This window comes from Enhydra lutris, unplaced genomic scaffold (genome assembly GCF_002288905.1).
Source record: "Enhydra lutris kenyoni isolate GAN:26980312 unplaced genomic scaffold, ASM228890v2 scaffoldscaffold13, whole genome shotgun sequence".
Lineage (NCBI taxonomy): Eukaryota > Metazoa > Chordata > Mammalia > Carnivora > Mustelidae > Enhydra > Enhydra lutris.
The window spans coordinates 47,175,505-47,203,024 of NW_019154097.1; the positions used below are offsets into that span (position 1 = coordinate 47,175,505).

Genomic DNA, 27,520 nt, shown 5'->3' on the forward strand with positions numbered 1-27,520 from the left:
ATGTGCCCTCTCTGTCACTAAGTTACCCAGCCTTCTGTTGACACATCTGTGCTGGCGGCCCTGCCTCACAGCCGCTCATTCTGTCTTCAGTCACTGTTGTTACAAAGCTCTCCCACAGTGTGTAAATCTCTGTCCTCCATAACCAGGCCTGACTTCTGCCCTCAGGACCCTCTCCATCCTGTTTAATGACTCCCCAGAGAAGGGATCGGCCAGTTGCCTCTGAATCTTCTTGTCTTTAAGGTAAACCTCTCCAGTTCTGTGCTGTTTCCCATGTGGCGGGTTTTGGGGACTCTTTGTGATTGTGTTCCAGTTTATCTTTGGTGTGAAGTGTAGAGCCCTTCTGAAACTGTCTTCGTGAGCCCTCAGCATCTGGGGAGGCCAGCCTGGAGTTGGCCCATCCCATTCCCATTTCTGTAAAACGTGGGGGGGTGTCATCATCCTTGCCGAAGCTTGCTGCCTGAACATAGCCTGCGTGGGGGAATCTGATTGCCCGTCGGGGGCTCATGAGCCTGTCGCTCCTTAGGCTTGCTCATGCTCTAGAGGCACAGCAGACTTCAGAACTGTTCCACCCAGAACTCGTACAAACCAAGGCAAGTCCTCCAGCTTCCCGGGTTTCGCTTTTCCTCATCTGTAGTCAAAATTAATTTGAGGTGAAGAGGTAGTCAGGAGGTTGAACTGGCGTGAACTCGCGTTAGAAAAGCCCAGTTCTTTCTCCAGTGTCTCATTTCCTGTGACACTGCGGCCACACACAGCATTCCTGACCCCAGATGTGGGGGTGGGGGTTCTCCACAACAAGTAGTTCTGTGGCACTGACTGGGTACCGTATCCTGCTGTTTAAGTCAGTTCTGACACTGCCCGGAGCTGGTGTCAGATTAAGGGCTCTGTCCCGCAGGGCTGCTCCCCACAGGTCAGGTGGCAGCCACAAGTCTGGGTGCTTACCTGTGCTTCTGACCAATCAGCAGTAGATGGGGGTTCCCCACACACTCTCCTTGGCTTCATTTAACTTGCTAGAGCAGCTCACACAACTCAGGGAAGCACTTACATTTACCGGCTTATTAAAGGACACAGTAAAGGGTACAGATGAACAAGTAGATGAAGAAATACATAAGCTGAGGTCTGGGAGAGGGCCTGGGCCCAGGAGCTTCTGTCCCTGTGGAGTTGGGGTGTGTTGTCCTCCCGGTATGTGGATGCATTCACCAACCTGGATGCTCTCTGCACCCTGAATTGTCAGGGTCTTTGTAGAGGCCTCCTCGGTACGCACGACCAGTCATTAACTCCACTTCCAACCCCTCTGCCCTCCCTAGAGAAGGGGACGGGCAGGGCTGAAAGTTCCAAGCTAATTGTGGCTTGGTCTTTCTGGTGACCATTTCCTATCCAGGAGCCCACCCAGAGCCACATTAAAACAAAAGATGCCCCTAGTGCTCTTATCACTTAAGAAATTACAGGAGGTTTAGGAGCTCTGTCCCAGCAACTAGGATCAGAGACCAATATATGTATTTGCTGTTATCTCACGGAACTCCTGTGAAGTATGCCGTGCTCATATGTTGCCCTGTGCTAACTTTTAATAGTGTTACTAAGTCTGCCCACAAAAAGCCCAGGAGTATTTGCCAAGGGTGTAGGGGAGCTGTGGGTCCGCCCCAGTTGGAGCTCAGGCCAGGGGGTTGCAGCCCCAGAGGGCATGGTAGAAAGCAGCCCACGTGGCTCTCGGTGCCAGCTGCACTTCCGGCGGTCTGTTCCTGCGAGGCTTGGTCAGCTCGAATTGTGCTGAGTGATGCTGACACAGTGCCAAGTCATATGTCTCCAGATCACACCCATAGGCCTGTTATGTAGGGCAGAGGTCATCGGCTGGGGCCATTTATTGTCTTCTGTGGAACATTGGCCTGGCATGTCCTGGGCTAGGATGCCTTGCTCATGGCCCTGTGATTGTACTGACGTGGTAGATGGAGGCAGTTTTGCCCAGGTTCCCACCTAGGACATAGTTGTGATCATGCCCACATCCCTGCCCGGTTGTCCCAGGCTGCCCAGGGCCCAAAAACCGCAGACATGTAGAGGGCTCCTGGGCCCTTTGCACATTGGTCTCAGTTATTTCAGGAGGCTTATCTCTTGCTGAACACCCTTGTACCCGCACGTACAAATGCATCCCATCATACCACACTTGAGTCACACCAGATTCTATCACCTCTGCTCTTCCATAGTTCAGGCCTTTGCATGGGCTTCTCCTGACTCCTCTTATCTTCCTTATCTGGCTGGTGGACCCAGTCATTTTCCATGACTCAGCTCAGATGTTAGTCCCTGGGTGCCCTTCTTTGACTGTTTCCAACCATCTTGTCTTCCCCTTCCTCAGAGCCCGATTTTTCCCCAAGGCATCGTGCCTGCTGGGACATGCCGGGACATGCCTGTGAATGACGACAGTGAGTCGGCACCCTCCACACCCCCGCATGGCGGCTGTCTGGCAACAGAGAGCATGGAAATAAGATTCAGGCTGTAACAACACTATTCCTGGAACGTCTAGAATACAATCACAAATCACTCACCGTACTAAAAACTAGGAGAATTTCAACTTGAATAAGAAAAAAAACAATCAACACACACCAGCATCAAGAGGTAAAGAAGAGCCAAACAGATATCTTAGAACTGAAAAATACCACAGTGAAAATTAAAAACTGTGTGGATGGCTTCATCATAGAATGGTGAAGTCAGAGGACCTGAAGATAGAATCGCACAATTACCCAGTCAGTGGAGAGCAACAGTGAGAAGCTAGACAGAACAAAAAAAAAAAAAAAAAAAAAAAGTGAACTGAGCCTCAGGGACTTGGGGGACCAGTTACAAAACACATTTATGTCATTGTGGTCCTGGGAAATGAGAAAGAGGGTGGGCTGAAAAGGCATTTATAGAAGAAACATGGCTGTAAGTCCTCAAACCTATAGATTCAGGAAGCCAAATGAACCCTAAAAGTCATAATGCCAGTGTTACCCATACCGGCTCTATCTCGGTTTGGAGGATAAACTTTGTGGGCACGCTAGCTAGAGAGGAATCTGGTCCATGGCTCTCTCGAGCACTGCTCTTTAGTGGCTGTCTTGGCTGGGGCCCTGTCCCTGGAGGATAAGCTATCAGGTACAAGCAGGTGTGGCTCCCTCGAGGGTTTTCCCTCATCTTGAAACCGCTAATCGTTGGCAGAGGTTCGCAAACGTGAGATGTCGTTCCCCACTGCACCTGGGAGTGGACGCCGCGAAGTGCCCGTGACTGTTTACCACTGGGTGACTTGTATACTGCAGAGGCTGCCCAAATCACTTGCTCAGGCTTCTTCCCTCCTTGTCTCTGTTTCCGGCGACCAGCTCACTCCAGTGTTGGGGCCGGGTTGTTTGATCGGTCTTGTTTACTGGTCAGAAATTGTGTACAGGGAGCCCCTGAGTGGCTCCGTCGGTTAAGCGTCTGCCTTCCGCTCAGGTCGTGATCCCAGGGTCCTGAGATCTAGCCGCACACTGGGCTCCCTGCTCAGTAGGGAGCCTGCTTCTCCTTGTCCGTCTGCCAGCTTTTGCTTACTCTCTCTGTCAAATAAAATCTTAAAAAAAAAAAAAAGAAAAAGAAAAAGAAATTGGACACAGTAAAGGCAAAGCCACAAGTACTTCCTAGAGGATCATCTTACCCTGCAGTGTTGTAAACCATCAGACGGAGAAAGGGCCCTTCTCCCTTGTTTCCCTTTTCAGAAGCTCCAGGATGGGTTGCCCTTGGCCTACAGCATCAGCTGCTGACCTTCAGGAGAAGCGGTATCTCTCTTATGTGCCTGCCTAGTTATGCATGTCCTTTCCTGTATGGATAATGTCTTTTATAATAAAAATGGAAGCTCTATGTACAGACTTAATTTGTAATAAAAGGTCAGTTATGCTCTGGTCTGTTTGGGGTTAGCAGGACCTCACTGGCTGGTTTTTTGATCTGTGCCCTTTTCCTGTGACTAATTTTCCAGATGAGCTCGTGAAAGCCTGCTGCCTCTAAGGGGTTCGCCTGGAGTCCCAGCCAGCTGGGGCGGCAGGGCCTGCTGTAGTTAAGAAATTGCTGTGTTTAAACACGTACGTTTCATTGTTGGTTTGTTGTGCTTTCTGTTGCTGACACATGTTGCGTTCGGCCTCCAAGAGCTCTGCTCTGTTCAGTGTTCCTCCTTTTCACTAAATGTGGAAGAAGAAACGGCCCACAGATTAAAGACCCTCTTAGGGCAGAAAGGGCGCACAGGGGCTCCTGAAGTCTCCTTGGAGTGTCTCTGGTAGACCCTCTTGCGGTCACCCTGCCGCATTTGATGTGGAGGACACCCTTGGCCGGCAGGACGTCCAGAATGTTCTCATCAGAATAGTTCAGACAGTGGAGAAGAGTGATTTTATACCAGACGGGGCAGGGGTGCCTCGGGACAGACTCCCAGAGGCTCCTAATTTATCAACACGGCCGAAGTGCCATCTGTCAAACTCGGCATGAAGTTTATACCAGCTCGCGTTGCTTCCGGGTTTAATGTTCGATCGTGATGCCTTCCTCTGGATGACTCGTGTCTTTGCCAAGCTGGGTTTTCAGTGGTTGTTCGGACCTAACTACTCCGTAAAATGAAGCTCTTAGGTATTCCCATGGGCCTGGGGATACCAGAGACATTTTGCTGTGATGTCACGATGTCATGGGGCTCCATGCACTAAGAAAGTTCGGCCCTGTCTGTCTTCATGGATTACCACATGGGCACATCACCAGCCCCAGCTGCAGGGGTCCCCCAGATTTCTCTTCAGTCTGCTTGTTCTGGATTATCAGTTCATGCCAATTTTACATTCCATGTGTGCTAACATGTTCACTGACTCCTTCCATGGGAAGCTCTGTGGGGAGCTATCAAGCATCAGATGGTGTGCTAAGCTCTGTGCTAGGAAAGTAGGACTGATAGGAGTGACGGTCGAGCTGAGGTCACAGACCTCCAGTCCAAAGCAGGAAGCAATGAGAGGAAAAGCAGCTCAGGCACATGTAAAGGCACGGGGGCAGGAGTGCAGAGGCTCAGGCCAGGGAGATGGGTGGGCGTCTGTGGGAGCTGCAATGTGGAAACAGTCGCTTGGTAAGAGAGTCGTGGTTTAACAGCTTCTTTCCCGGCTTCAGCCCCATGCACGCTGCTCCTGTCCTAGTACAGGAAGCGTCGGGATAAGGATTTTCCTTGACTTCCTTCTTGCTAGGCCTCTCTTTCCACCGTGTGCCAGGCACAGAGGTACCTACAATACTGTTCTTCGTTCAGGAGCTCATAGCAGCGTGGGGGCGAGACCTGTGTCCAGTGTCATCCTACTTAGATGGGTACTGAACACAACCCCCCCCACCCCGGGAAGCTGGGGCCCCTTTCTTGTTTTCACTCGGCCGAGCCTTCCGTCCCCAACGCAGAAGGAGGCCTCGATAAAACGGTCACCAGGTCCTTTCTACTCTTCCTCTGCATCTCTTGTCTGAAGTTTTATGCCTCGCAGTCAGAGCTGCTGGGGACCTTCTCAGTGCTCCTGAGACCCCCGAGTGCTGGCGCTGTCAGCTGGTTCTGGTGGGACCTTAGGGCCGGAGCCCTGCCCTGGCTCACTGCAGGGAGTCGGCATCCCAGCGGGCAGTACCTGGGCGTTTGCACAAGGGGCGAGAATGCGTGGGGGCCTTACTCTGAGCTTGAGGAGAGTGGCCGGGACGCTGAAGGAAGCAGTAAGTGAGGGTATCGATGACACAGCCAGACTGAAGGAGAATGAATGTAGCCCCACACACTGTGGTAATGACGTCCCTGTGTTGTGCTGTGCGGGTTATAAAACCGCTGGGTAATGTGTGTGCCAGGCGTTGCCAAGCCACCCCCTCTGGAATCACATGGTAATTTTTTCAATGAGTTGACGTTAGATGTTCATTGTGTCAGGCTGTGAACAGTGGAGTCCCTACTCTTGCGGGGTGACCCTGTAATCGGGGAGATGGCCAGCGGGAAGGACGCATGACACAGTGCCAGGTAGTGATCTGTGCTGGGAGTGGGCTCGGGGAGGGAGGACGAGACACTATACTGAGGAAGAATCCCTCTGAGGTGGTGACACACGAGCCGAGACCTGAATGAAGTGGGGGAGAGAACCCTACAGATAACTGAAGGAACAGAGTCTAGACGACGGCATTAACATGTGCAAAGGCCCTGGGGCAGGAGCAGACCTGGAGGCTTGAGGGGTAACAGGGAGGCTAATGTGACTGGGGAGAAGTGAGAGAAGGTGAGGGGCCGGACCCTATGGAGCCTAGAGGCCAGCTAAGGCCTTTAGATTTGGTGCTAAGTAGGACACGAAGCCATCCGAGGGTTTGTTTAGGGACATGATCTGGCTTACTTTTTAAAAAGCTCTCTCCAGCTACTCTTCGGAGCTGGCCCCTTAGGAGTCTATGGCAGTGGCCTGGGTGGCTGGAACCAAATATGGGACGCATGGGACTGTGTGGATCCCCAGCCTTCCAGCACACCATCCCTGCAGGGACCCCCGAGGACCAGCTTTTCTGGGTGGGGCAGGCAGCTCACGTATGTATCAGGAAATGGTCATTGGTCATTTCACTTCTTGGCCACAAGTCTCCCCTCAGTAAAGTAAGGGGGTTAGGTGACCGGGGCTGGAGGGCAAAGGGTAATGGGACAGGGAGCAGACATTGGCCGACTGTTGCTACGTGACAGATGGCAGCGGGCGCTCTCCTGTGTCAGCCGGGCCCCGAGGGTCTGCGTGGCATGACTCTGTGGGCCGGGTCCTCTCCCTCCGTGGCTCTGTGAGAGCTTGACACACAGAGGCTTGTGGGTGTGCCAGACGACCCTGGCAGGGCTGGACAGGAAGGCATGCCAAATGAACATGGACTAGATATTCAACCTGAGTGCGCTCATCCTTAATTATCGACAGCGGGCTCTAGAGGTAAATTTGTCCTGTAGCATCAGGGAGCAAAGAGGGTGCGTTGCGATGATCATGGGGACTCAGCTGTTCAAAAAGCACCTTGGGCAAATGAGAAAGCAGAGAGCCGAGCTCTCTTTGGAGAGACCAAGCAGATCTGCTCCAAGTGAGCTGATGCCCCACAGGCCCTAGGAGGGCAGAGCTGGTGCCCGGGGCCTGCGGGATGCGAGGGCAGCTGTGGGGGGGCGGCCCTGGTGTCTCCCAGAGGCAGGGACAGTGAGCAGAAGTGAGATGTGAGGCTGTCTTCCAGGCCTGAGCTGCTGAGCTAGATCTGAGGCTTTCCCCACTGAGCCTGGGAGCCGTGGCTGTGGGGGAGACAGCCCGTTTGGTAACCGCGGGGATTGCAAAATGGAGCGATGTGCGCCCCAGGGCTGAGTCCGGCTGTGCCCAGTGCAGAAGTGCACTGCTGGGCTTGGGGTACTCCCCGCCGACCTGCGCGGACTCAGATCTGCTTCCTGGCCAGGTGTCAGTGGTAGACGCCCTGGCTGGGCATCTTTCAAGGGAACGAACAAGGTTGGGGTGCAGGGGGTCCTCAGTGGTTCCCCAAGACTCCCTGAACTCAGAAAAGCTCTATTACCCCCGTTATGGTGTATTATGGCAGGATACACACCGAACCCAGCAAAGGGAGAGGCTCCTTAGGGCTGAGTCCAGGAGAAACCAGGCACGAGCTTCCCGCTGTCCCTGGCCACTGGAGTCACGGGGGCTCAGTGCTTCCAGCAACCGTGCCTGGCCACACGTATAAAGTGTTACTCACCACAGGAGTTCACGGGTGCCTTGGTGTGCGGGTCTTGTGCTGGGAGTCAGCCTTGGAGGCATGGAGCACCGCGTCTCTAACCTTATCTGGCTCCAGCACCCCAGAGGTCACACCCATGTGATGGGTTTCACAGCCCTTGGGGTTCATCCCGAATGACAGGATTGGAGTAAATCATCCACGTGGCCCAAGGTCTCAGGTGTACAGAGACACTCAGCAGGCAGCATATTCCCAGCTCAGATGGGATTTCCCAGGAGCCATCCAAGGGCCAGTCCTGAAGGCCTTGGAAAGGGGCAGGGTTTGGGGCAGCCCAGGCCTGTCGCATAGCCGGAGGAAAGATTGCCTCCAAGTGGCCCCCGCTCTCATGTGGAACCAACCCTTCCAAGCCCTTATGGGGCTGGAGGGTGCTCGGTGGTACTGGGAATCTGTGGCTTCCGTTCTCTGTGTTTGCAGGGGCCCAGTCCGTGCTCCAGCGGTGGGACCCCCATGGACACCGCAGGGCTGTTTGCTACTTGAGTTTTGGTCCGAGGCTGTAGCTGTGTCTCGGAGGGGCCAGTGGCCATGTGTGGGGCCAGCAGCTCCTGCCCCTGGTGCTTTCCCCCTCTTGGGACCTACAGACCCAAAATGAAGCTTCTGGGGCTCAGGGGGTGCTCCCCAACAGGCCTCAGGCAGACCCTGCTTCTCCCCACTGACCCCTGTCCTTTCTCCCTGCAGTTTCCTGTCAACATGGGGGACTCCAGCATGGACGCCAGCGCCACCGTGTCGGAGACCGTGGCCGAAGAAGTGTCTTTTCTCAGCATGACAGACATGATTCTGTTTTCCCTCATTGTGGGCCTCATGACCTACTGGTTCCTCTTCAGAAAGAAGAAAGACGAAATCCCGGAGTTCACCAAAATTCAACCAGTGTAAGTGACCCTACTCAAGATCCTTTTCTCAGCCTTCCAGAGCCCGTCCGTTGGTCCTGGCGGGGCCCTGTCTGCAGGCCCCGGGCAGGAGGGAGCCAGGCGAGAGGTGCGAGCTTCCTTGCAGCATTTTGGGTCGAGTTACGCAGGTGGTGCCTTACTGGTGGCCTGGGCTTGGGCTCTCCCTTAACCCCTTGTGTGTCCACAGCATGTGGGGGTTCACGAGGTTCTTTCGGGTCTGTTTCATGTTCTCCTTTCTCGATGGAACCTCCCAGCGACCAGAGTAGAAGGCCCCGTTCCACGGGTAGCTCATCTGAGGCTCGGCCGCATGAAAGGTCGTCAGAGCTACTGCCGGCGCCCAATTGGTATTTCCCTCCAGGCCCGTGATCTTGTCCCGGCAAGCGATGGGACAGGGAGGGGCCGTTTGCACGAGGCCGCACACAGAGATGCAGACAGTTGCCTTTCAGTCCCACGGCCTTGCTGATGTGGGTAGGATCGCGCTTCAGCCCTCGAGCTTAGAGCTCCAGGGGTGCGGCAGTGGAGGAGAACTGTTTTTCGCCTCTTCTCGAGACCCACACTGAACATTTCTGTGCCCGGATGTGTGGGGAGTTGTCTCCCAGCCGCGGGACACCGCCGGGTGTGACACTGCTTGCCTGGAGTTAGCATGGGATCCCCCAGCACCCCCATCTCAGACACCAGTTGCACGTCCCAGCGTCACCAGCTATAAAGCAGAAGTTGCCAGAACTGCCCCCCCCCCCACCACCCCAGGTTTGAGTCATTGGCTAGTGCGGCTCCCAGAGCTCAGGAGAGCAGTTTCCTTACTAGGTTACGGGTTTATCATTAAGGATGTAAGTCAGGAACAGCCAGAGGGAAGAGGTGCGATGGTGGGGGCTGTGATGCTTCATGCCCTTCCCAGGGGTGCCACCCTCCCAGCACCCCCAAGGACGTGCTCAGCACCCTGAAACCAGAGCTCTCCAAACCTCATGCCCTTGGGTTTGAATGGAGGTGTCCTTGCCTCAGTGCAAGTGTGACTGATGAAATCCTTTGCCCTGGGGACTCGTTGACCTTCTGCTCCTCTCCTGCCCTGGAGGTCAGCAGCGGGCCTGAAAGTTCAAGCCCTCTGATCACATGGTCTGGTCGCCTGCCAACCGGCCCATCCTTAGGGGCTTTCCAGAAATGGCTTTCTTACCATAAACTCCGGTGTGGCTGAAGGGGGCTGGTTCTGAGGGACAGAGACGCCTTTGTTGCTCTTCTCACTTAGGGAAGGCGAGGGTTTTAGGAGCCCTGTGCCAGAGAGGGTTCAAAGACCAAACACGTATTTATTATAAGTCGTGATGTCACAGACAGTGTCCCGCTCTATTTTATTCGTAACAGTGTTTTCTTTTTGCTTTACTGATTTTCTTTTTCAACCTTCCATAAAGCTTCCTTGGAAAAATGTTTAAGTAAAAAGGCAGATTCGTTGAAAGCAAGTATTAAGGAAGAGTGCAGCTGGTTTTTGGATTTAGAAAAATGACAGTGTGACAAAGAGATGAAACCACTGTCCCCCAAGGCTGAATTCCAAATCATTCCTGTAACCAGGTCGCTTTGTCACGCTGGCTGTTGCCTGTGTTTTACCCAGACTCCAACCCGAGGGGCCTGCGGGCAGGTTTGGGGGCCCGAGGAGGGTGGTTGCTGTGCTGAGACACAGACCCAGGCCTGCCCTCAGTGGGTACCCCTAGTCCCGCCCAGAGCCAGTCTCACGTTCAGGCCCGGGGGCCGCACTCCGGCCAGAATACCCAGGCTGGGCACTCCGGGTCCCACGGGCTCCTAATTCCCTGTTCCAGTCAGGACTGTTGCCTCTCCCGGAAAAGTTACGGTCTTCAAACATCAGAGCCGGTGCTTAGAGAACACAGTCCTCGTACCACAGATAGGACAATAGTTTTCCATTTTTAAAATCTCAGCGAATATCTCCCAAGGCCCCACTCTGCCCCAGGTAGCCGCGATAGCCACAAACAAAATAGGGGAAGTCCCTGTGTTCATCAGGCTCACAGTCTGTTGCTGGGCAGGGCCTGGGTGAGACCCTTCCTTCGCCCTGCCTCAGTTTCCCCATCTGCTAAATGGAGGCAATGACCCCCATCCACCAGGGCTCGTGTGGGCGTTAGGTGATGTCACCTAGTGTGTTCCTGGCACTGGTGGCTGCAGCATGTGTCAGAGTGTATTTTGTGTTGAGCCCTGCGTGGGGCACTGCAAGGACACAAGAAGGTGGCCTTGGCATGGAAGAAAATGTGCAGTCAGGACATCGGGGGGTGCTTTGTAGAAACGCTTTAGGAAATGCCCTCGTGTGCATTGTCCAATCAGGGTGTCTGCCATGGCCCCACGAGCCAGGCAGGCTCCAGGAGCTCTAAGAGGGACCTGCAAGGTGTGCTTAGGGAGGTGGGGTTGAGCGGTTCTAGAAGGTGCTGTCACGCCCTGAGGCTTGGAGGGCTTTGCCTGCAGAGGGCCAGAGGCAGGATGGACAGACCTGCCGGCGAGTAGGACTCCAGCCTCTTGCGTGGTGACTGGCCCACGTGCCTTCCTGACGTGGAAGGTATATGGGGGGAAAAATGCGTGGTAAGGGACCAGTGACCAGGTCCCCGTTTCTGGTGGCCCTGAGTTTGCTGGTCTGTAAAGTGGAGATGTCCCCTGCACACTTGGGCCCCATGAGAGGACGTGCATGTGCCACGGGAGCACGTGGAGCCACCATCCTCCCAGCACCGCTCTGGCCTTGCAAAACAAGCCTGACATAAAACTGCTAGGCCAGGGGTGCTGGTGGCTTGTCGAGTCTGTCTCTTTGCCAGGGTGGGAAACTGGGCGTCCCTCCTTGTGACGGTGAGGTTCTGGCTTCTCTGCGGTGTGTCTGCCACTGCACAGCGCCTCTTGTCCCTGACTGTACTGTGAGGAAGCCAGCTGGGACTGGCTCGCGAAGGCCCTCCGCGGGGGACCGCCTCCCAGTGCAGGGGTCTGGGCCCCAGAGCTGGGTGACGAAGGTTCGAGTTCTGCCTCTACCTCCTAGTAGTCGTGCGATGCTTCCCGTGACTTAACCTTTCCGAGTCCTTGCCCTTCCTTCCTTATCTCCTGGACGGCAAACTGAACCACTCTAATCACTCGAATCTCAGTCATGGTTTAGCGCTTCGTCCAGGTGCGATGGCCGTGACCCCGTCCCCAGATGGCATGTGTCATCTTTATCCCTACTGTTAGTACCCTGTCGAGTCTCACCAGAGCCCTTCAAGAGCTCACCCCATTTTGCAGATGGGCATACTGAGACTACAGTGACCAAGGACCCAGGTCACCTGATCTACAGGGAGCATAGCTCGCTGGCAGGCCAGACCTGCAGACTCCACAGGCCACGCTTTCCCGTTAGCCACAACGCCCTCGGCCTCTTAAGGTGGCACCAGTGCCCTGTTTCACACCTGAGAAAACACACTCCGAGAGGTCACTCAGCTGGCCCCCAGGGACACAAGCCTGGCCCTCCTGCTGTAAAGCCTGCACCTCTGTCCCAGACTGCTTCGGTCCCCAGCCAGCATACGCAGTCTCTGCTGCAGCACAGAGCCTCAGCGGCCACTGGCTCAGTGGGGAGTCTCAGGGCTTAGTGTGGGGACTGTTCGTGGCCCTGGGCTGCGTGACTAGCATGGGGTGGGGCCGGGGGCGTGGACGAGGCAGGCAGAGCTGACCAGCAGGGCTACCCATGGGCTGCGTGGGGGATGGACGAGGATGGATGAGGGGCTGTGGGGAGGCAGGTGGAGGGGGCGCTCCAGGAAGCGGGCCTGAGAGAGATGGGGACGCCAGGGAAGGGAGTCCTGGGGCTCGCACAGCGAAGGCACAGTCGATGGGACATGAGGGCCTGGGCATGAAGAGCCGGGAGGGCCAGGGGGAGTCTGCACAAGGCAGCTGCTCAGAGCAGGCTTGGGGATTGGGGAAACGGAGGAAGCCTCTGGGAGGAACGAGGCGGGGCAAGGGAGCAAAGCAAAACCCAAAGTTATGAGATTTGGATCCTTTGCAAGCAGTGGGGGATGGCATGACCAGACAAGAGGGAGGCCAGGCCGCCAGAAGGAAGACCTTTTTTTTTTTTTTTTGTCTTTTGTTTTTTGTGTTAAAGCTGAGAGAGAGCTGTGGTTAGGTCTCTAACCACACTCTCTGACCGCCCCTTTGTCTGGTGCCCTTGGCCATGGGGGGACCGGCAATGAGGGGCAGGAGACCAGGGAGGGTCAGAGGGAAGGTCGGTTCCGGAAGGACTGCCTTGTTTCTGCGGGTCACCTTTCTGCCGGAGTGTATATAGCTCACGCGTGCTTTGACGGACGAGTCACCAGAATGGCCCCCGCGGCGTCGTCTGTGTCAGAGCACCCACTCTGCGGCGGGTGTAGTGTTCTTCTGTCTCGATTTGGTTTTCCCTCCTGTGAATTACCATAATCTCTTCATTCTGATAATGATGGACATTCCGACGGTTTCCAGTCGGGAGGACAGTTACAAACAGTACCACTGTGAACATTCTAGTAGGCGCGTTTGGGTGCCGAACAGATATTGTTCTGTTCCGTGTGTGCCATGACATGGAGCTGGCAAGTCGTGGGGAAGGTTTAATCCAGCTCTAGGGGGTCCTGCTAAACGGTGGGCCAGCGTGTTTGTCCTGGTGTCCGGCCTGCCGCCGGGACATCCCGTCCTCACACGTGCTTTTGGCACCTTTCTTCTTGTGGCCATTCCAACAGGCATGTGGTGGCACCCTGTCTCGATTGGCATTTCTCTGAAGACCCATGACCTTGTCATATGTTTTACGGGCCGTTTAGAAGGTGAAGGGCCTTTCCAGGCTTTGCCCATTACCTCCCCGTGGGTTATCGGCCCCGCCGGTTCGTCGGGGCTCTTTATGTTCTAGATACGAGGCCTTCGTTAGAGGGACAGACGGTAAGCGTTGCCTTCTTACCCTCTTACGCATGTCTTCCGACGGTCAGAAGTGCTTGACTTACACTTAGTCCAATTCCTCAACCTTTTGGTTGACCTTAAACCTTCACGGCTGATGTTTTTCTGTCCAGGTTAACTTATCCCAAGGTCATAAAGATGTTCTTCTTACGTTTTTTTCTAAAAGCTTCCCTGATGGAGTGGAGGCAGGTGGGACGGATCGGGTGGCTGGGTGATGGACCCTGGGGAGAGTATGTGCCATGGTGAGCGCTGTGAATTGAGTAAGCCTTATGATTCACACACCTGTACCCCTGGGGCAAATAATACATTATATGTTAGTAAAAAAATATATATATGTACTGCATACAGTTGGATCACTGGTTTTAGCCTGTTATTTAAAAAAATAAAAGCTTGGTCATCTCTAAAAAAAAAAAAAAAACTTCCTTGAGGGGCACCTTTTAGGATTCTTAGGATGGCTCAGTTGTTTAAGCATCTGACTCTTGGTTTCAGCTCAGGCCATGATCTGTGGGTCCTGAGATCAAGCTCCACACCCAGCTTCTCCCTCTGCCCCTCTCCCTGCTTGTGCACTCTCTTTCTCTCTCTAAAATAAATAAAATCTTTTTTTTTTTAAATAAAAAACTTCCTTCCGTGTAGCTTTTATTTATTTATTTTTCAAGATTTTATCCATTTATTTGAGAGGAAGAAAGAGAGGGAGGAAGGGAGAGAAAACCCAAGCAGGGAGAAAGGCAGAGAGAGAAGCAGACTCCCCGCCGAGCAGGGAGCCCAATGGGAGGTTCGAGGCTCAGTCCCAAGACCCCGGATCATGACCCGAGCCAAAGACTGAGCCACCCATGTGCCCCTCTGGTGTAGTTTTTAAACTTCGCCCTCCATCCAGCTGATGGTGACTTGGTATTGGCTGGTTGTGTGTGGCACTTGCAGGTACTTTCTGTCCCTTGTGGGCGTCCATCCACGGCACCCAGCACCAGGTACTGAAAAAGGCCCTTGTCTTCCCACCGGCCTTCAGCACCAGTGTTGACATCAGTCAGATGCCCATGATTGACCTGTGAAATGCCGGTCAGTTTCTGGACTGTTCTGTCCCTTTGATCTGCTTTTTTGTCCCTTCGTCAATACTGCACTGTTCTGTTTTCTGTGATTTTGAAGTCACTCTTGACTTTGTATCTGGCAAGCCACATCCAGCTTTGTTCTTTAAGGGTTCTCTTGGCTTCTTTGGGCCCCTGACATTTCCGTGTAGAAACCAGCATGTCAGTGTCCACCAAAACCGAAGAGGGACTAAAACCAGCCCTGCTGGGGTTTTAGTTGGGATTGGATCGCATGTATAAATTAATTGGCACCTTATACTATGGAGTCTCCTGGTCCACAAACGCGGTTGTATGCCCTGGGGAGGCCTTTCGAACCGTTTGTAATAGCAATTAAAGGCTTGTTAAGGAGAGCGGCGCATCCTTCTAATGATGCTAGTGGTAACTCCGACCCGCTCCCACTTTGTCCTCAGCCTCCACCCGGCTCGTGCCCCGGGACAGAACGTTCCAGGGTGGCTCCTGGTCAGAGACCACTGGGTATGATGGTTCCCACAGGAGTCCGAAGCTCCAGGGGCCCCCGCTTCCCCGACTTTGCTCACCCATAGAACCCAGCACTCCACATGGGGCACCTGTCTTGTTGGGTGGGCATTGGTGTTTCTGCCTGCCCTGGTACAGTGAGGGCCCCTCATCCACATGGGACCCTCGCATGGGACATTCAGAGAACAGCTGTTACTAGTGCTAAGTCTCTTCCTGGTGCGGACTGGCCCACGGACTGACCTTGGCTTGCCCGGGGGTTTTAGATCTTGGAATTAGAACATTGTTTTAAATTAGAACATTTAGGGGCATCTGGCTGGCTCAGTCAGTTAAGCGTCTCTTGATTTCGGCTCGGGTCGTGATCTCAGGATCATGAGATCGAGCCCCAAGTTGGACTCCATGCTGGGCGTGGAGCCTGCTTCAGAGTCTCTCCCTCCCCGTCTCTCTACCCCTCCTCCTCCCAAAAAATAAATAAATAAATAAATTAGAACATTGAAAAGGCTGGCACATAAAACCCAGACTTACAGCTTCTCTTGGGAAAAAAAAGGCCATCAGAGAAGTGGTGGAGCTGAACGGGGTCACCCTTGTAGGGGGTCTGCACCCCGCCCAGGCCGCTGGGCTCTTCTTCTGCTCCATTGGAGGTGAGGGGCGCCACGGACCCCTCCACATACCTCAGCTTCATGCCTGGCGCCCGAGAGAGCTTTAAAGAAAAACAAAGCTTTTTATTGTGGAGCCTTTCAAACAAACCCCAACGCACAGAGCACAGAAGAGCGAACTTGAGCGCCAGCACTGGTGGCGGGCGGAAACAGCTCTCCAGCCAGCCGGAGTCGTGTCCCCCCTCCCTGCGGCTCCTGGCTTATCTGAGAGCCATCGTGTTTCAGGAGCAGTCCTGCCATCCGGGTGAAATCTGAAAAAAAGGAATGATTTCGTAGCAGATCACAGAGATCTTTCCTATGAGATGATGTGAAATGTGAAAATAGTCCCGCTTTCTAAACTCCAAGGGCCCTCCTGTCTGCACGCAGCTCGGGGCTGCCCTCACAGCCAGAAAACCAGCTCCATGCTCCCGGATCCCCAGACCCTCAGGAGCTTGTGTTCACAGTTCCTGATTAAAGGATGGGTTTTGTTTTTTTTTTTAACACTTTTTTAAAAAATTCAGGATCTAAGCAAAATAGCAGTTGATAATTAGATCTTGTAAGTCCCTCTCCTGGGGGTTCAGGTACGTTGGGCTATCATCTGCCTGCAAGAAAACACGCCATTTTAAAGTATACGGTTCGGGGCAACGGGGTGGCTCAGCCAGTGACACGTCCAACACTTGATCTCAGCTTCTGGCTTGATCTCAGGGTTGTGAGTTCAAACCCTGTGCTGGGCTCCATGGAGGGCCACGGAGCCTACTTAAAAAAAAAAAAAAAAGTCTGGTTTGATGAGTTCTGCCAGAGGCATGTGGCTGTAGACCCAGTGTTACAGTCAAGACAGAAAACATTCCTCCGTTGCCCAAATTCCCTGTGACCCCCACCCACCCCCACAAGTGACCGCGATCTTATTTCTGTCCCTGTAGTTTTTGCGTTTTCCCAGATGTCCTGCGAGTGGAATGACGTAGCTACAGCCTTTCGCACCTGCCTCCTCCTCCTCAACGTGGCAGGAAGTCTCGGCCCGGACGGGCTGCCCCTCCATCCCTCGTGTCTCCCCGCAGCATTTTTGTTCCAGATACCAGACGGTTTGTTTCAGTTTCCCACAGTCTGGGTTTTGCTGATGGCATCCCACTGGGGCTTCCTTCTGAAAAGCCACAAAGGAGCTCATTTTCCAGCGTGACCTTCATCTCGGGGCTTGCTCTCCACTGAAGGGCCGGGCAGGCCGGGAGTCAAGGCTGACAGCGTCATGTTTGCCCGTGTAAAGTAGTTCTTCCACGCCCAACTCGGGGGCACTCTCTCTAGAGAGGGGTGCTGGGCTCTGGCAGACATGAAAACAGGAGCACACACAAGCGGGGCACGTTGAGCAGAAGCGTGTGCAAGAGCTCAGGGCAAGCACCGGTGGGGCGGCTCTGGGAGGGGCGTCCCCAGGTCACCAAGGGAGTTGGTTGTCAGGAAGGGAGTTGAGGGTCACTGAGGGAAATGGGGGCCCCTACCTGGGGGTCTGCAGGGCTGGAGGGGTGAAGCCGGCACGCTGCCCCATGATGTTGGGAGAGCAGGCCAGCTGGGCCACGCGTGGCCGGTGGGGAGTCCCGATCCGTGTGCTGGTGACTCCCCCTGAAGGCTGAGTGGGAGGCTATCCCTGAGGGAAACAGCAGCCCCTTGGAGCCTCAGAGCGCCCCACGTGATGAGGGCTGAGGATCCCTGAAGACCCCTGGGAAGGGCTGGGAAGGGCTCGCAGAGTCTGTATAGGGATTCCTGTGAGCGGTGCTCGGCCCCGCAGGCTGGAATGGGGGAGACAGGATGGGGGAGGCACAGCCTGCTCTGCTGGTGGGCGGTCGTGGCCTGCCATGGCTCTGGGCTCTCATGGCCTGGAGTTGGCTTCCTGCTCCCCTCCCCCCCCCACCCCTATCCTCACTGTCCTTGCCTGTGAAATGGGGATAGAAGTCCTTGCCCACTTGGCAGGATAGGGGGTGGTTAAAACAAATACGATGTAGAGCCCCTTGAGTACTAGCTGGCATACGGTAGGCACTCAGTACGTCAGAGTGCCCATTCTGTGTTTTGGCTTTGACGCGTGCCCTCCCACGGGCCTCTGGCCAACGGCGGCGGCGGCAGGGGGCACCATCCGCACTGGGTGCACTCCTGCGGGTCTGTTCTTCTTTCCTTAGGCGAGGGAGCTGATGGGTCGCGTGGAAGCCCCAGCAAATCACTCGTTTCCGCCCAGGGCAGCTCTGGATTTCAGCCCTGGGGCCCGGGCACTGCTCTGCCCACAGCTGAGAAACTGGGTCCGCTTCGTGGAGCCCATGCCAGCCAGCCTGCCCCCGGCTCTGCCCACCACGGCGTGGCTCCACGCTCACCCCTCTCTGGTCGCGGGCGCCTCGGCCCCGGGGAGTGGAGAACCTGCCCCCACACTGGCTCTGGAGGGCAGCCGGTCCCCAGCAGCTGTCCCCCCACCCCGTGTCGCCAAGGGCAGGGAAGGTTTCAGCAGGAGTCCGCGCCCCAAGAGAATTGCATTTGAGCTGGGAGTTTGGCGACCTCCTCCGCGTGCTGCTGGGACTGGAGACGAAGTGACTCACGGGGACGGTGGGCCTCATCTCCTTCCAAGTGACTCAGTGCCTTTGCCACCCCCCGCCCTTTGTCCTCCCCCAACGGCGCTCTGCATCTGACTTCTGGGGCCCAAACCAGAGAGACTTCTGCTCCCAATTTAGGAGTGGAAAGCCCTAATCGGACCCGTGTGGTCTCTGGGCTCCGAGCCTGGGCCGGTCCGCTGACTCTCTGTACTCGGAGGCCTCTGCAGGGCTGCCCCTCAGGGGGAGCCGTCTCAGCAGTGGAAGGGGGGCCCGCCGTGCGGGGTGCCTGCCCCAGGGATGTGGGCTCGGCACTGGGCGCTCCGTGGGCCACAGTTCTTTTGTGGCGAGGAAGATGGGAACCAGAGCTAATTTAATACGATCCTGACGCGCCCCAGCAGTGGGATCGATGCAGCTTCCTTTGTGGAGTCGGCTTCGCCATAGCAACGTGCGCAACCGCCTTCTAGGGTCCAGAAGGGCTGTGTTCAGCCTCAGGACTTGCTTTTTTTTTAATTGGGAAAGGGGGAGGAAGTAGGGCTCCGATATAAACAGTTACCAAGGAGACCCGAGTCGGGGTTGGAAAGGTTTTCTCCTTCCCTCGGTCCATACAGAAGGGGGGGGGGTGGTGCCCCAACGCAGGGGATCACGGGAGGTCCCGGTCTGGAGTGCCTAGTCCGCCCCGTGGGGACGGGTGCAGGCAGGGGCTCGGCAGAGGCTCCAGCGGGGCTGGGGTGCCCAGGGCACTCTCTGAGGTCACGGCCCGTCTGCCGGCCCCGCCAGCACTGCAGAGGGATGGACAGAGCCCGCGTTCCTGGCGGCTGGCTCCCTGCCCGTTTCCGGGAGCCGGCCGGAACCTGCCTTCTCTCTTAAGTCCTGGGGTCGGAAGAGAAGCCATGGGGTGCAAGTACTCCTCTCCGCAGGATGAGCCCACCCTGAGAAGGTTAGTTTTGGACGTGTCCCCGCAGCAGCCCACACCGATGCCCCTCGGGAGGGGCCCCCTGCCTGGGCAGGCTCGCCGTGGAGGCATGAGGGGGCGCCCTGTGGAGCTGACCAGCAGAATCGGGTGGTCCCCCGGGGGGCTCACCGGGTTCGTGGAACCACCAGTCTCTTGGGTTCTGGTTTGCAAGCTGCATTCCCTGCTTCCAAAGGAAGAGATTTGGACTGGAAACCAGGAAGGCCCCAGTCTCGGGCTCCCTGGCCTGGGAAAGAGCAGGATCCAGGTGCACCAGCCGGTGTGGAGCCGTCCGGCAGGGTCGGACCGGTCAAGGGCACTCAGATGTGGCCCCCCGTGGACAGCCGGTGAGCTCTGCCACCCTGAGCCTAGCAGCCAGGCTTGGTGGGGCAGGGATGGGGGCAGGTTCTGCTGCTCCACGAGGCCACATGGAGCCTGTGGGATCATCAGCAAACTGCAGCAAGTCGTGTCGGGGCGGTGACCAGAGGCACGGGGTCGTCCTGAGTCTCCTCGGCTTTCTCCTCCCCGTGCAGCAGGGTCCACCGCAGATCTCTGGAAGCCACCCCCGGAGCCCAGGGGAGAGGGTGGGCGTGTTTCTGCTTTCTCCGGGCTGAAGCTACTGAAGGAGCCCCAGCTGGCCTCCAGAGGTGCTCCCGCTTCTAGAGAGAACGTCCCCTCCTCCCCAGAGGGCAGACCCGACTTGCCTGCCCTTGAATGTTCCCAGCAGAACCTGCTCCATCCCCCTTCCTGGCCCCCACTTTCCGAGCAGCCAGCCTGGAATTCCCGCCCCATGCCTGTGTCACACACCCTGGGGCAGAGGCCAAGCACCCCAGGGCGTCCAGAGCTCCGCTCCGCCCACCCACTGCGTGGGCCTCATCCAAGAGCCCGGCGGCTGCCAGTTTCTGTGGCTTTCCCTTGGGAGCCATTTTCTGTCTCTGAGAATAGAGCCCAGTTCTTCTGGGAGGCCTTTGCTGGTGTCTTGGGATGCCCTCTGGGTGGACGCTCTGGTCTACCTGGGGCTGCTGGGCATCTTTGAAGTCCCAGAGTGACCCAGATGGCTCTCTTCTGGGCAGTACCCTCTTTGTCCCTGAGGGTTAATCAGACTCCAGATGGCGTACATACAAGGTCAGGGAGGGAGGCCGCGGAAACCAAGACACGGTGTTTTCAGTAAGAGGAGTCTGAGGCCTTGCGAGGCCACCGCTTGTCCGTCACAGGCCCACTTGGTGGCAGGTCCGGAATTCATGGGAGCTGCGCCCTCCCATCCTCCAGGATTGTCCATGGAGGCCGGCGCTGGCACTCCTGGCGTGGTGGGGGTAGGTACCCCTCATGCCTCCCGTGGGCAAGTCTCATGTTCCCTTCCTCAGACAGAACCACGGTCCTTGAGAAGCGGCAGGAGTTGGCTTTTCTGCCGATGTTGAAGCCTGATGTCAGGTGGGTCGGGAGCCCTCCAGCCACCTTCTCAGGCCCGACGGCCCCGGAGGCCGTGCTCGGTGCCAGGCATGGGGCTGAGTACAGAGGCCCAAGCAGCTGTCCCCGAGCCGCAGATGGAGCGATGGGTCAGGGACTCGGAGTCCTGGGCCCGGATGGAAGCCTGTGCCACACTGAAGGTGGTGACAGACAGCCTTCCCATGTGAGGAGCAAGGAGGGGTGCCCTGAGGAGGAGATTGTGTGCTATGTCGAAAGGGATACGCAGGAGTTCATGGGACGGAGAGCGTTGTGGGCGGAGGCACCTGGGCAGCCGTGAGCGGGAGGTCAGCGTGGCCCAGGGCATCTGGAAGGTGCGAGGCGCGCTCCGCACCTGAGGGCTCTGTAGCTTCTCTGATTCGGTCTCTGCTTGGGGCCTCGCGGTTCTGATCATCCTCGTCGGACGGAGCCTTCCAGATCTGTCTCCACACGTTTCTAAACCTACGATATGGTTTTCATTTTCTCGGTGCAGAAACGTTTCATGCTCGCTGTAGGGAAGAGGGGTGGGGGCTTGGGCTTAGAAGTCAGCCAAAGAAGGAAACAAAGACAGTCGCTCAGCCCTGGGAGAGAACCATTCTCCACGCGCTTTCCGGACCTTCCCTTCTAGTCAAAATGGGATCGTGCCACCTGCCTTATTCTGTAACCTGCGTTTTCCACTTAGCGGCATGTCACGAGCATCCTTCCCCGCTGGTGGGTGGGATCTGTGCTCCCGTGTCCAGCCTCTCCCTAATTCTTAGACATTGGAGTTGTGTTCCCCCCACTTTTATAACTGTAAAGTGTGTTTGTAATACACTTTATTATTATATTATATTATTATTGTTATAATACAAAATTATAATATGAAAAACCAAAATTGGAAACAGCATAGGAACCACCTTTCTCGTGTTCGAATCCCGCAATTTCCCCTCTCAAGGTGCTGGGGTTGTTCTCTGGAGGCCGTTTCTGGGAGGAATTAGCAGTGTGCTTTCCTTTTTTCAAGGACACAGACTCTTGTTTTGATCCTGTGGGTCGCGCTTCCTACCTGCGGTGGGGGGGGCACCGTTGAGGGGCTGCTTTTTAGGTGTCAACTAAGTACATTTCATTTGTTTTTGTTTGTCGGTTCACACCTTATGAACTTCGCCATTCTGACCATTTTTTAAGTGGCTCTCGTGTAGGCTGTGGCCACATGCAGAGGGAAGTCACGTGTGGTTTCATCCCTGCGCTTCTCTCCCCGTCTCATCACAGTGTTTCCCTCGCTGAAGCATCCGTTCACGCTTGAGTTTCTGGTTCAGTGTAGGTCATCTGCTCTCATGGCTCAGAATTCACCAGGTGTGCAGTGGTAGGGGTCCGGCACCGAACCCTGGGAGAGCATGCGGGGTTGCAAGCGCCGTGGTCTGGGCGGAGCATGAATGGGAAAGGCAGGGAACACTTGGTTGTTCGAGGCCGGGCGGGACAGATGCCAGACATGCAGACACCGGGCCCCTTTGGAGTAGGGAGGGCAGGGGTGTCGGCCTGAGGGCCTGCGGGCCTGCTCTTGCCCTGCTGCCTTGAGGGGAGGGCCTGTTCCGGGTTCCTGGGCTGCGGGATCATGTCTGGGTGGGAAGGTCTGGGCAGCGGGTAGTAGGCGGGGCACGTGGGTCCCCACAGGTAATGCCCTTGAACTCTGGGGCCCTGAAAATGGCTTTGGTCCTGGACCTAATGTAGTGAAAAACCCAGGGGGCATAGGTAGGAGCTCTGTTACCTTTATGTTCGCAAAATCACGTGTCTACACAGCTTGGCAGAGCCCTTCTCCAAAGGAAGCTTCCCGATAGGTCTCCCTGCGGACTCCAGCCCCCGGACCCGCACAGACGTATTGTCATGCTGCAGTGGGGGTGCGTGTGTCTGCACGCGCACGTGCCTACATCTGTGTTCTGTGTGACATTATTGCATTTGCGCGTGCACAGTCGGCCACAGGATGTCGTGGGAGGAGCAAAGACCTTGGAGTTAGACTGGGGCCGGGCCCTTGCCGGACCCCCTTACTGGGCACAAATACTGCTGTCGGACCACCAGCAGCCTCCCTGGAAGATGGACACCTATCCCCCCCGGACACAGCGTTGCTCCCTTTTTGTCCTTTTCTTCGTGTGACATTTGCCAGAGCCTGCACAGTGGTATCTGTCAGGCCGTGTTCTAGATGAGGAGCAGCAAAGCCCAGGTTCAAGTTCACTTGGCTGCGAACTGGCGGGCTGGCCATGACAGCCCGGCTGCCGAGCCCCTGCTTGACCCCCCACCTCGCTGCGCCCCTGCCGGCCCAAGGGTGTTGTTTGTGGGGAAAAAGCAGGTTTGGGAAGCAAATTGTGGAAACATAACCTTTATGAAAATAGCGTCTCTACAGAAAGGGACACACAGAGAGATGACCTCAGCACGTGAGCAAGGGCTAACTACCTCCCAGATCAAAGTACAGATTGTTCTCGGCGCCCTGGGAGCCCCGGCTGCCCCTCACCGTGGCCTGACTCCGGTCCCTGTGCATGGGTTTTGCCTGTTTGGGGACTTTGTACAACGAAGTCGTGCTCCCACTCTCTCTCCCATCTGGCTTCTTGCACTTGGCCTCCCGCCCCGGGACTCATTCACGCACGTGTGCTCAGTGATCGTTCATGCCACGATGGAGAATATTGTTCTCTGTTTGTTCTGCGGGTGGACGTGAATTAGGGTTGTTTCCCGTTTGGCACCCACATGTCTAACGCTGCTGGAACATTCTATGCACGGATCTCGGTGCACGGGCACTGCTGCGCTCTATCTGCTCTGCACCGGATAGCAAGGTGCTGGGGTGTGGGCAGACAGGAGAGACGGCCGAGCAGCACTGGGGAGCCGCCAAGCCACGGTCTGCTGCGCCACGGTCTTCTCTTCTGTTTCCCTGGTAACTAATAAGGCCGCTTCTCCCGATAGTAGCCTTAGATGCTCTCTTTAAGAAAGTGCTTGTTCAAGTCTTTCAATAGCCTTTTTTTTTTTTTTAAGATATTTTTTATTTATTTGACCGGGGGGGGGGGCACAAGAAGGCGGAGAGGGGGGGGGAAGCAGGCTCCCTGCTGAGCAGAGAGCCCGCTGTGGGGCTCGATCCCAGGACCCTGGGATCATGACCTGAGCCAAAGGCAGAGGCTTTAACCCACTGAGCCACCCAGCTGCCCCTTTCGATAGCTTTTTCTGTTGGATTATCCATCTTTTGCTAATTGATCTGTAGGGTTTTTCTTACGTTCTCCACCCACGTCCTCTGTCAGATACACAGAAGTTGCAAACGTCTGCTGTGTCATGGCTCACTTTTCATGTCCTTAACAGTGCCATCTTGAGACAACCACATTTTAGCGTTCAGACTGGTCACTGCATTCAGACTGGCCACATTGCGTGCTTCCCGAAGATTTGCCCTTCAGGGAGAGGTCTGGGTTTTGTGCCTTGCTGCCTTGAGCCTGAGGCTCCCTGGCAAGGCTGACTGGGTGGGTCTTTATTTTTGATTTTTGATTATTTTTTAAAGATTTATTTATTTATTTTAGAGAGTGAGAGAGCAACGGTGGGAGGGGCAGAGGCATAGTGGGAGAGAGAATCTCGAGCAGACGCCACACCGTGTGCGGAGCCCAACACGGGGCTCCATCCCACGACCCTGAGATCACCACCTGAGTCAAAACCAAGAGTCAGACGCTCAGCTGACTGCGCCCCCCCAGGCGCCCCTCACTGCGCATCTTTAGGTGACCCCGCAAGCCTGGGGCAAGGAGGAAGAGAAAAGGACAGGAAATGGAAGGGGGAGGCAGGAGGCCAGTGGCTGGGAGCACCACCAGCAGTGGTGCTGCTGTCTGGAGGGGACGAGGTGCAGGTCCCCAGAAGGTGCCATGGAGAAGGGAGCAGGTCTCTGTGGCCCCAGTGCTCAGACAGGAAGGGGGGCTTGGGGCAAAGCCTCTGAAGGGATTTGCGTGCCCCCGTCGGTGGCCGTGGGCGCCTGCGGGGACTGGAGGTGAGACAGGGCCATCCGGACCCCTTGACTGGATGGACTGGATGGTGAGTGATGGGAGTAACGTCCTTGACCCTTCTTTGTTCTCGCTGATCCTTGGGAATGGCCCCCGATCCCCGCTCTGGCGGTGGGGGGGGTCTCTAGAGGCTTTCGACTCAGAGTCCTGCCCCGGGGCCACGCGCACCCCATGCCCACCAGGTACTTTTGTTTTTCAGGATGTCCTCCGTCAAGGACAGCAGCTTTGTGGAAAAGATGAAGAAGACGGTGAGTTTTCTCTTTGTGCCCTTCCCTGAGGGGTCGAGGGGTCAGGGTCGAGGCCCTGGTAGACGGGGGAGGGAGGCCAGCTCCAGCTCGGGGAGAGAAAGGAGGACAGGCATGAACGTTCTCGTCTCACCAAAGCCCCGAAGCTGTCCTGCTTGGCCCGGAAAGCTTCCGCTGTCTATTGGCTGTTTACTTCTTGAACCAACCACACTGTGAGACCAGCCCCTCCCTCCGACTCCAGGGCTGTCCCCTTACTCCTGCCCGGTCCTGGCCCCGGGCCCGCGCAGATAGAAACCTCACACGGCTGTGGCTAGTGCCCAGCCATGGTTTTCTCTGGTTTTGATGAAGTATTTCATGTTCCGGGAAAGTACTACATCCACATGCTTAAAATCCCAAACTCTTCAGGAGGAAGCCTCTCTCCTCCTGTCCCTGCCACTCAGCACCATGGTTCTTAGCCTTTTGTGGATCCTTCTAGAGCTCCCGTATGTGAATACCTCCAGCCCCCAGATTCTCACATCTCTTTAAAACACAAAGGGTGGCGTATCACGCGTGGTCATAAACCAGGCTTTTCTGTAGCTGCTGATTTTAGAGCTCCTTGCAGAGTTCAGAGACACCGCCGCCTCTCCCGAGCTCTGTAGTGATTTCTTTCTGCGACCGTGAACGTGACATTTGTCTTTCCGCCCCGTCAGTGGGCCCTTGGACTCCTTCTGACCCTTAGCTCTTAGGAACGGTGCTGCCCGGACACTGGCGACCCATGTCCACATGAGCAAACACAGTTAAATCCCAGAATGGGAACTGTGGGATCCCAAGGGCTGCGCATTTGAACTTGAGCGGTAGAAGCTGCCAGTGCCCCCCCCCCCCGCCCCCGGGGTCAACCCGGGTGCACTCGCATTAGCAGTGTGTGGGCAAACCTGGTGCCCCTGAGCTTTGCCAGGAGAGTTCATCATCCAAGTGTGGCGCTTGCCAGTTTTCTAGGTTAGACAAAGCTCTCCCTGTGTCCTTCCAATTTGCATTTTCCTTATGAATGAGTTTCGGCAGGTTTCCGCGTGTTGGGACAGCATTTCCCATTTTATAGATTCTCTCTGCAAATCTCCCGCCTGTTCTGTTGGGATCGGTCCTTCTCGAGGAATTCCTGGAAGTGAGGAGGGAGATGAACCCTGTTCGTGACATGAGTTACAGATATTTTTCCTGGTTACATGTTTGTGTTGTGCCCCAGTTCGTGCGCACATGCATGTCACCATGTCGTTATTCGTGTGCTTGATTCTTCCCGTGACTTCTGGGCTTCAGTTCTTTGCAGTTTGAGTCATTAACTGTAAACAGAAGAGAACTCTTGCACATTTTCTTTTCAGTGCCCTCTAGTACTTTCTCACTGTTCGTAGTTAAAATCCAGTCTGTCGGGAATCTGTCCCGGTGTCTGATGGGAGCCGTCGATCCCCCACTGAGCTCTGTGCCGTGGCGCCCGTCTTATGATTCCATGTATTTGGGCCTTTTTCTAGATTTTTCCTGTCGCAGTACGTGGTCAGGCTATATGTGGACAGTGCCGTACTGTTTGCTCGCTCTCATTTCCGTACTGCTGGGCCCTGCCCCCAGCCCCACCCTGGCTCTTATTTTCCTGTTTTCCTGGCTGTTATTTCATATGTAACAGCTTCAGTGAGATACAGCTCACGTTCCACACAGGTCACCTTTTAAAGTATACACTTAAGAACTTTCAGTGTATTCCCAGATTTGCACCACCACCAGTCTGTTCTAGAACATTCTGTACCCCAAAAAGCCACCCTGTACCCATTAGCAACCACTCCCCACTCCCTAACCCACATCCCCCTCAGCCTGAAGCAACCATTCAGCTACTTGCTGGGCCCCTTAGAGGGTTGCCTGTTGGGGGCCTTTCCTAGTGTGACCGGCTCCTTTCTCCGAACCTCGTGGCTCGGGGCTCCGTCTCATGGCACGGGCCGGCTCTGCTTTCCTTCTCATCGCCAAATCACGCTCCAGCAGGCGGCTTTCTCTCTCCACTTGACCTCGAGGATGAAGCTGTGGAGGTAGAGAGCGCTGTTCGGATGTTGCTCTGGCTGGTGGCGCTTTCTGGCTTGGTGGACAGACCTCTCGAACTCAGTCGCGTCTTTCTGTGCAAACTCTGTGCCTCTCGCTGTGGCTGAATCCTTCCTCGGGAGCTTCTCCCTGAAGACGTCCCACGTTTTGACACCACTGTAAACATTTAGCTACCATTTTATATCCTGTTTTATTCCCTTAACCTGAAATCCTAAGACTGTCCTGTTTTACTAAGCAGTTTTTCTAACAATTATTTAAAAGAACGTTTTTGGATCATCTGTAGGACATTTGGGAAATAGAGAAGGTAAGAGAACACTTTAAAGCAGTTATAATCCATACATTTTCTTTTGTCCTTTGTAGCCACACATTTGGGCTCCGGGCAAAAACCAGACAACGCTGTAGGGGTCGAGGGCACTGGAATCCTACCGCAGAGCAAACCTCACGTTGCATAAAGGGACCGGAAGGGGGCCTGTGCCTCGCTTCCGTCTTCCGGATCCTGCAGGGCCTGTCTGGTCGGCTGGGCCTAACTGGCTGCACCCCAAGCCACAAGGGAGTCTGGGGAAGAGAGGTCCGGCTTCTCTGGCGGCTGTGGAGGCC

At 55.5% G+C, this 27,520-nt stretch overlaps 1 protein-coding gene across 2 annotated transcripts in view; it reads left to right on the plus strand.

Moving 5' to 3' along the window:
* LOC111145681 (NADPH--cytochrome P450 reductase) overlaps positions 1-27,520 on the plus strand; it is a 59,634-nt gene that overhangs the window by 24,788 nt on the left and 7,326 nt on the right. For both annotated transcript variants that reach the window (XM_022500776.1, XM_022500777.1), the window contains exons 2-3: positions 8,392-8,582; positions 24,832-24,880. In XM_022500776.1, the coding sequence (XP_022356484.1) occupies positions 8,404-8,582; positions 24,832-24,880 (228 nt within the window). In that variant the 5' untranslated portion in view covers positions 8,392-8,403. The remainder of the gene's footprint in view (positions 1-8,391; positions 8,583-24,831; positions 24,881-27,520) is intronic.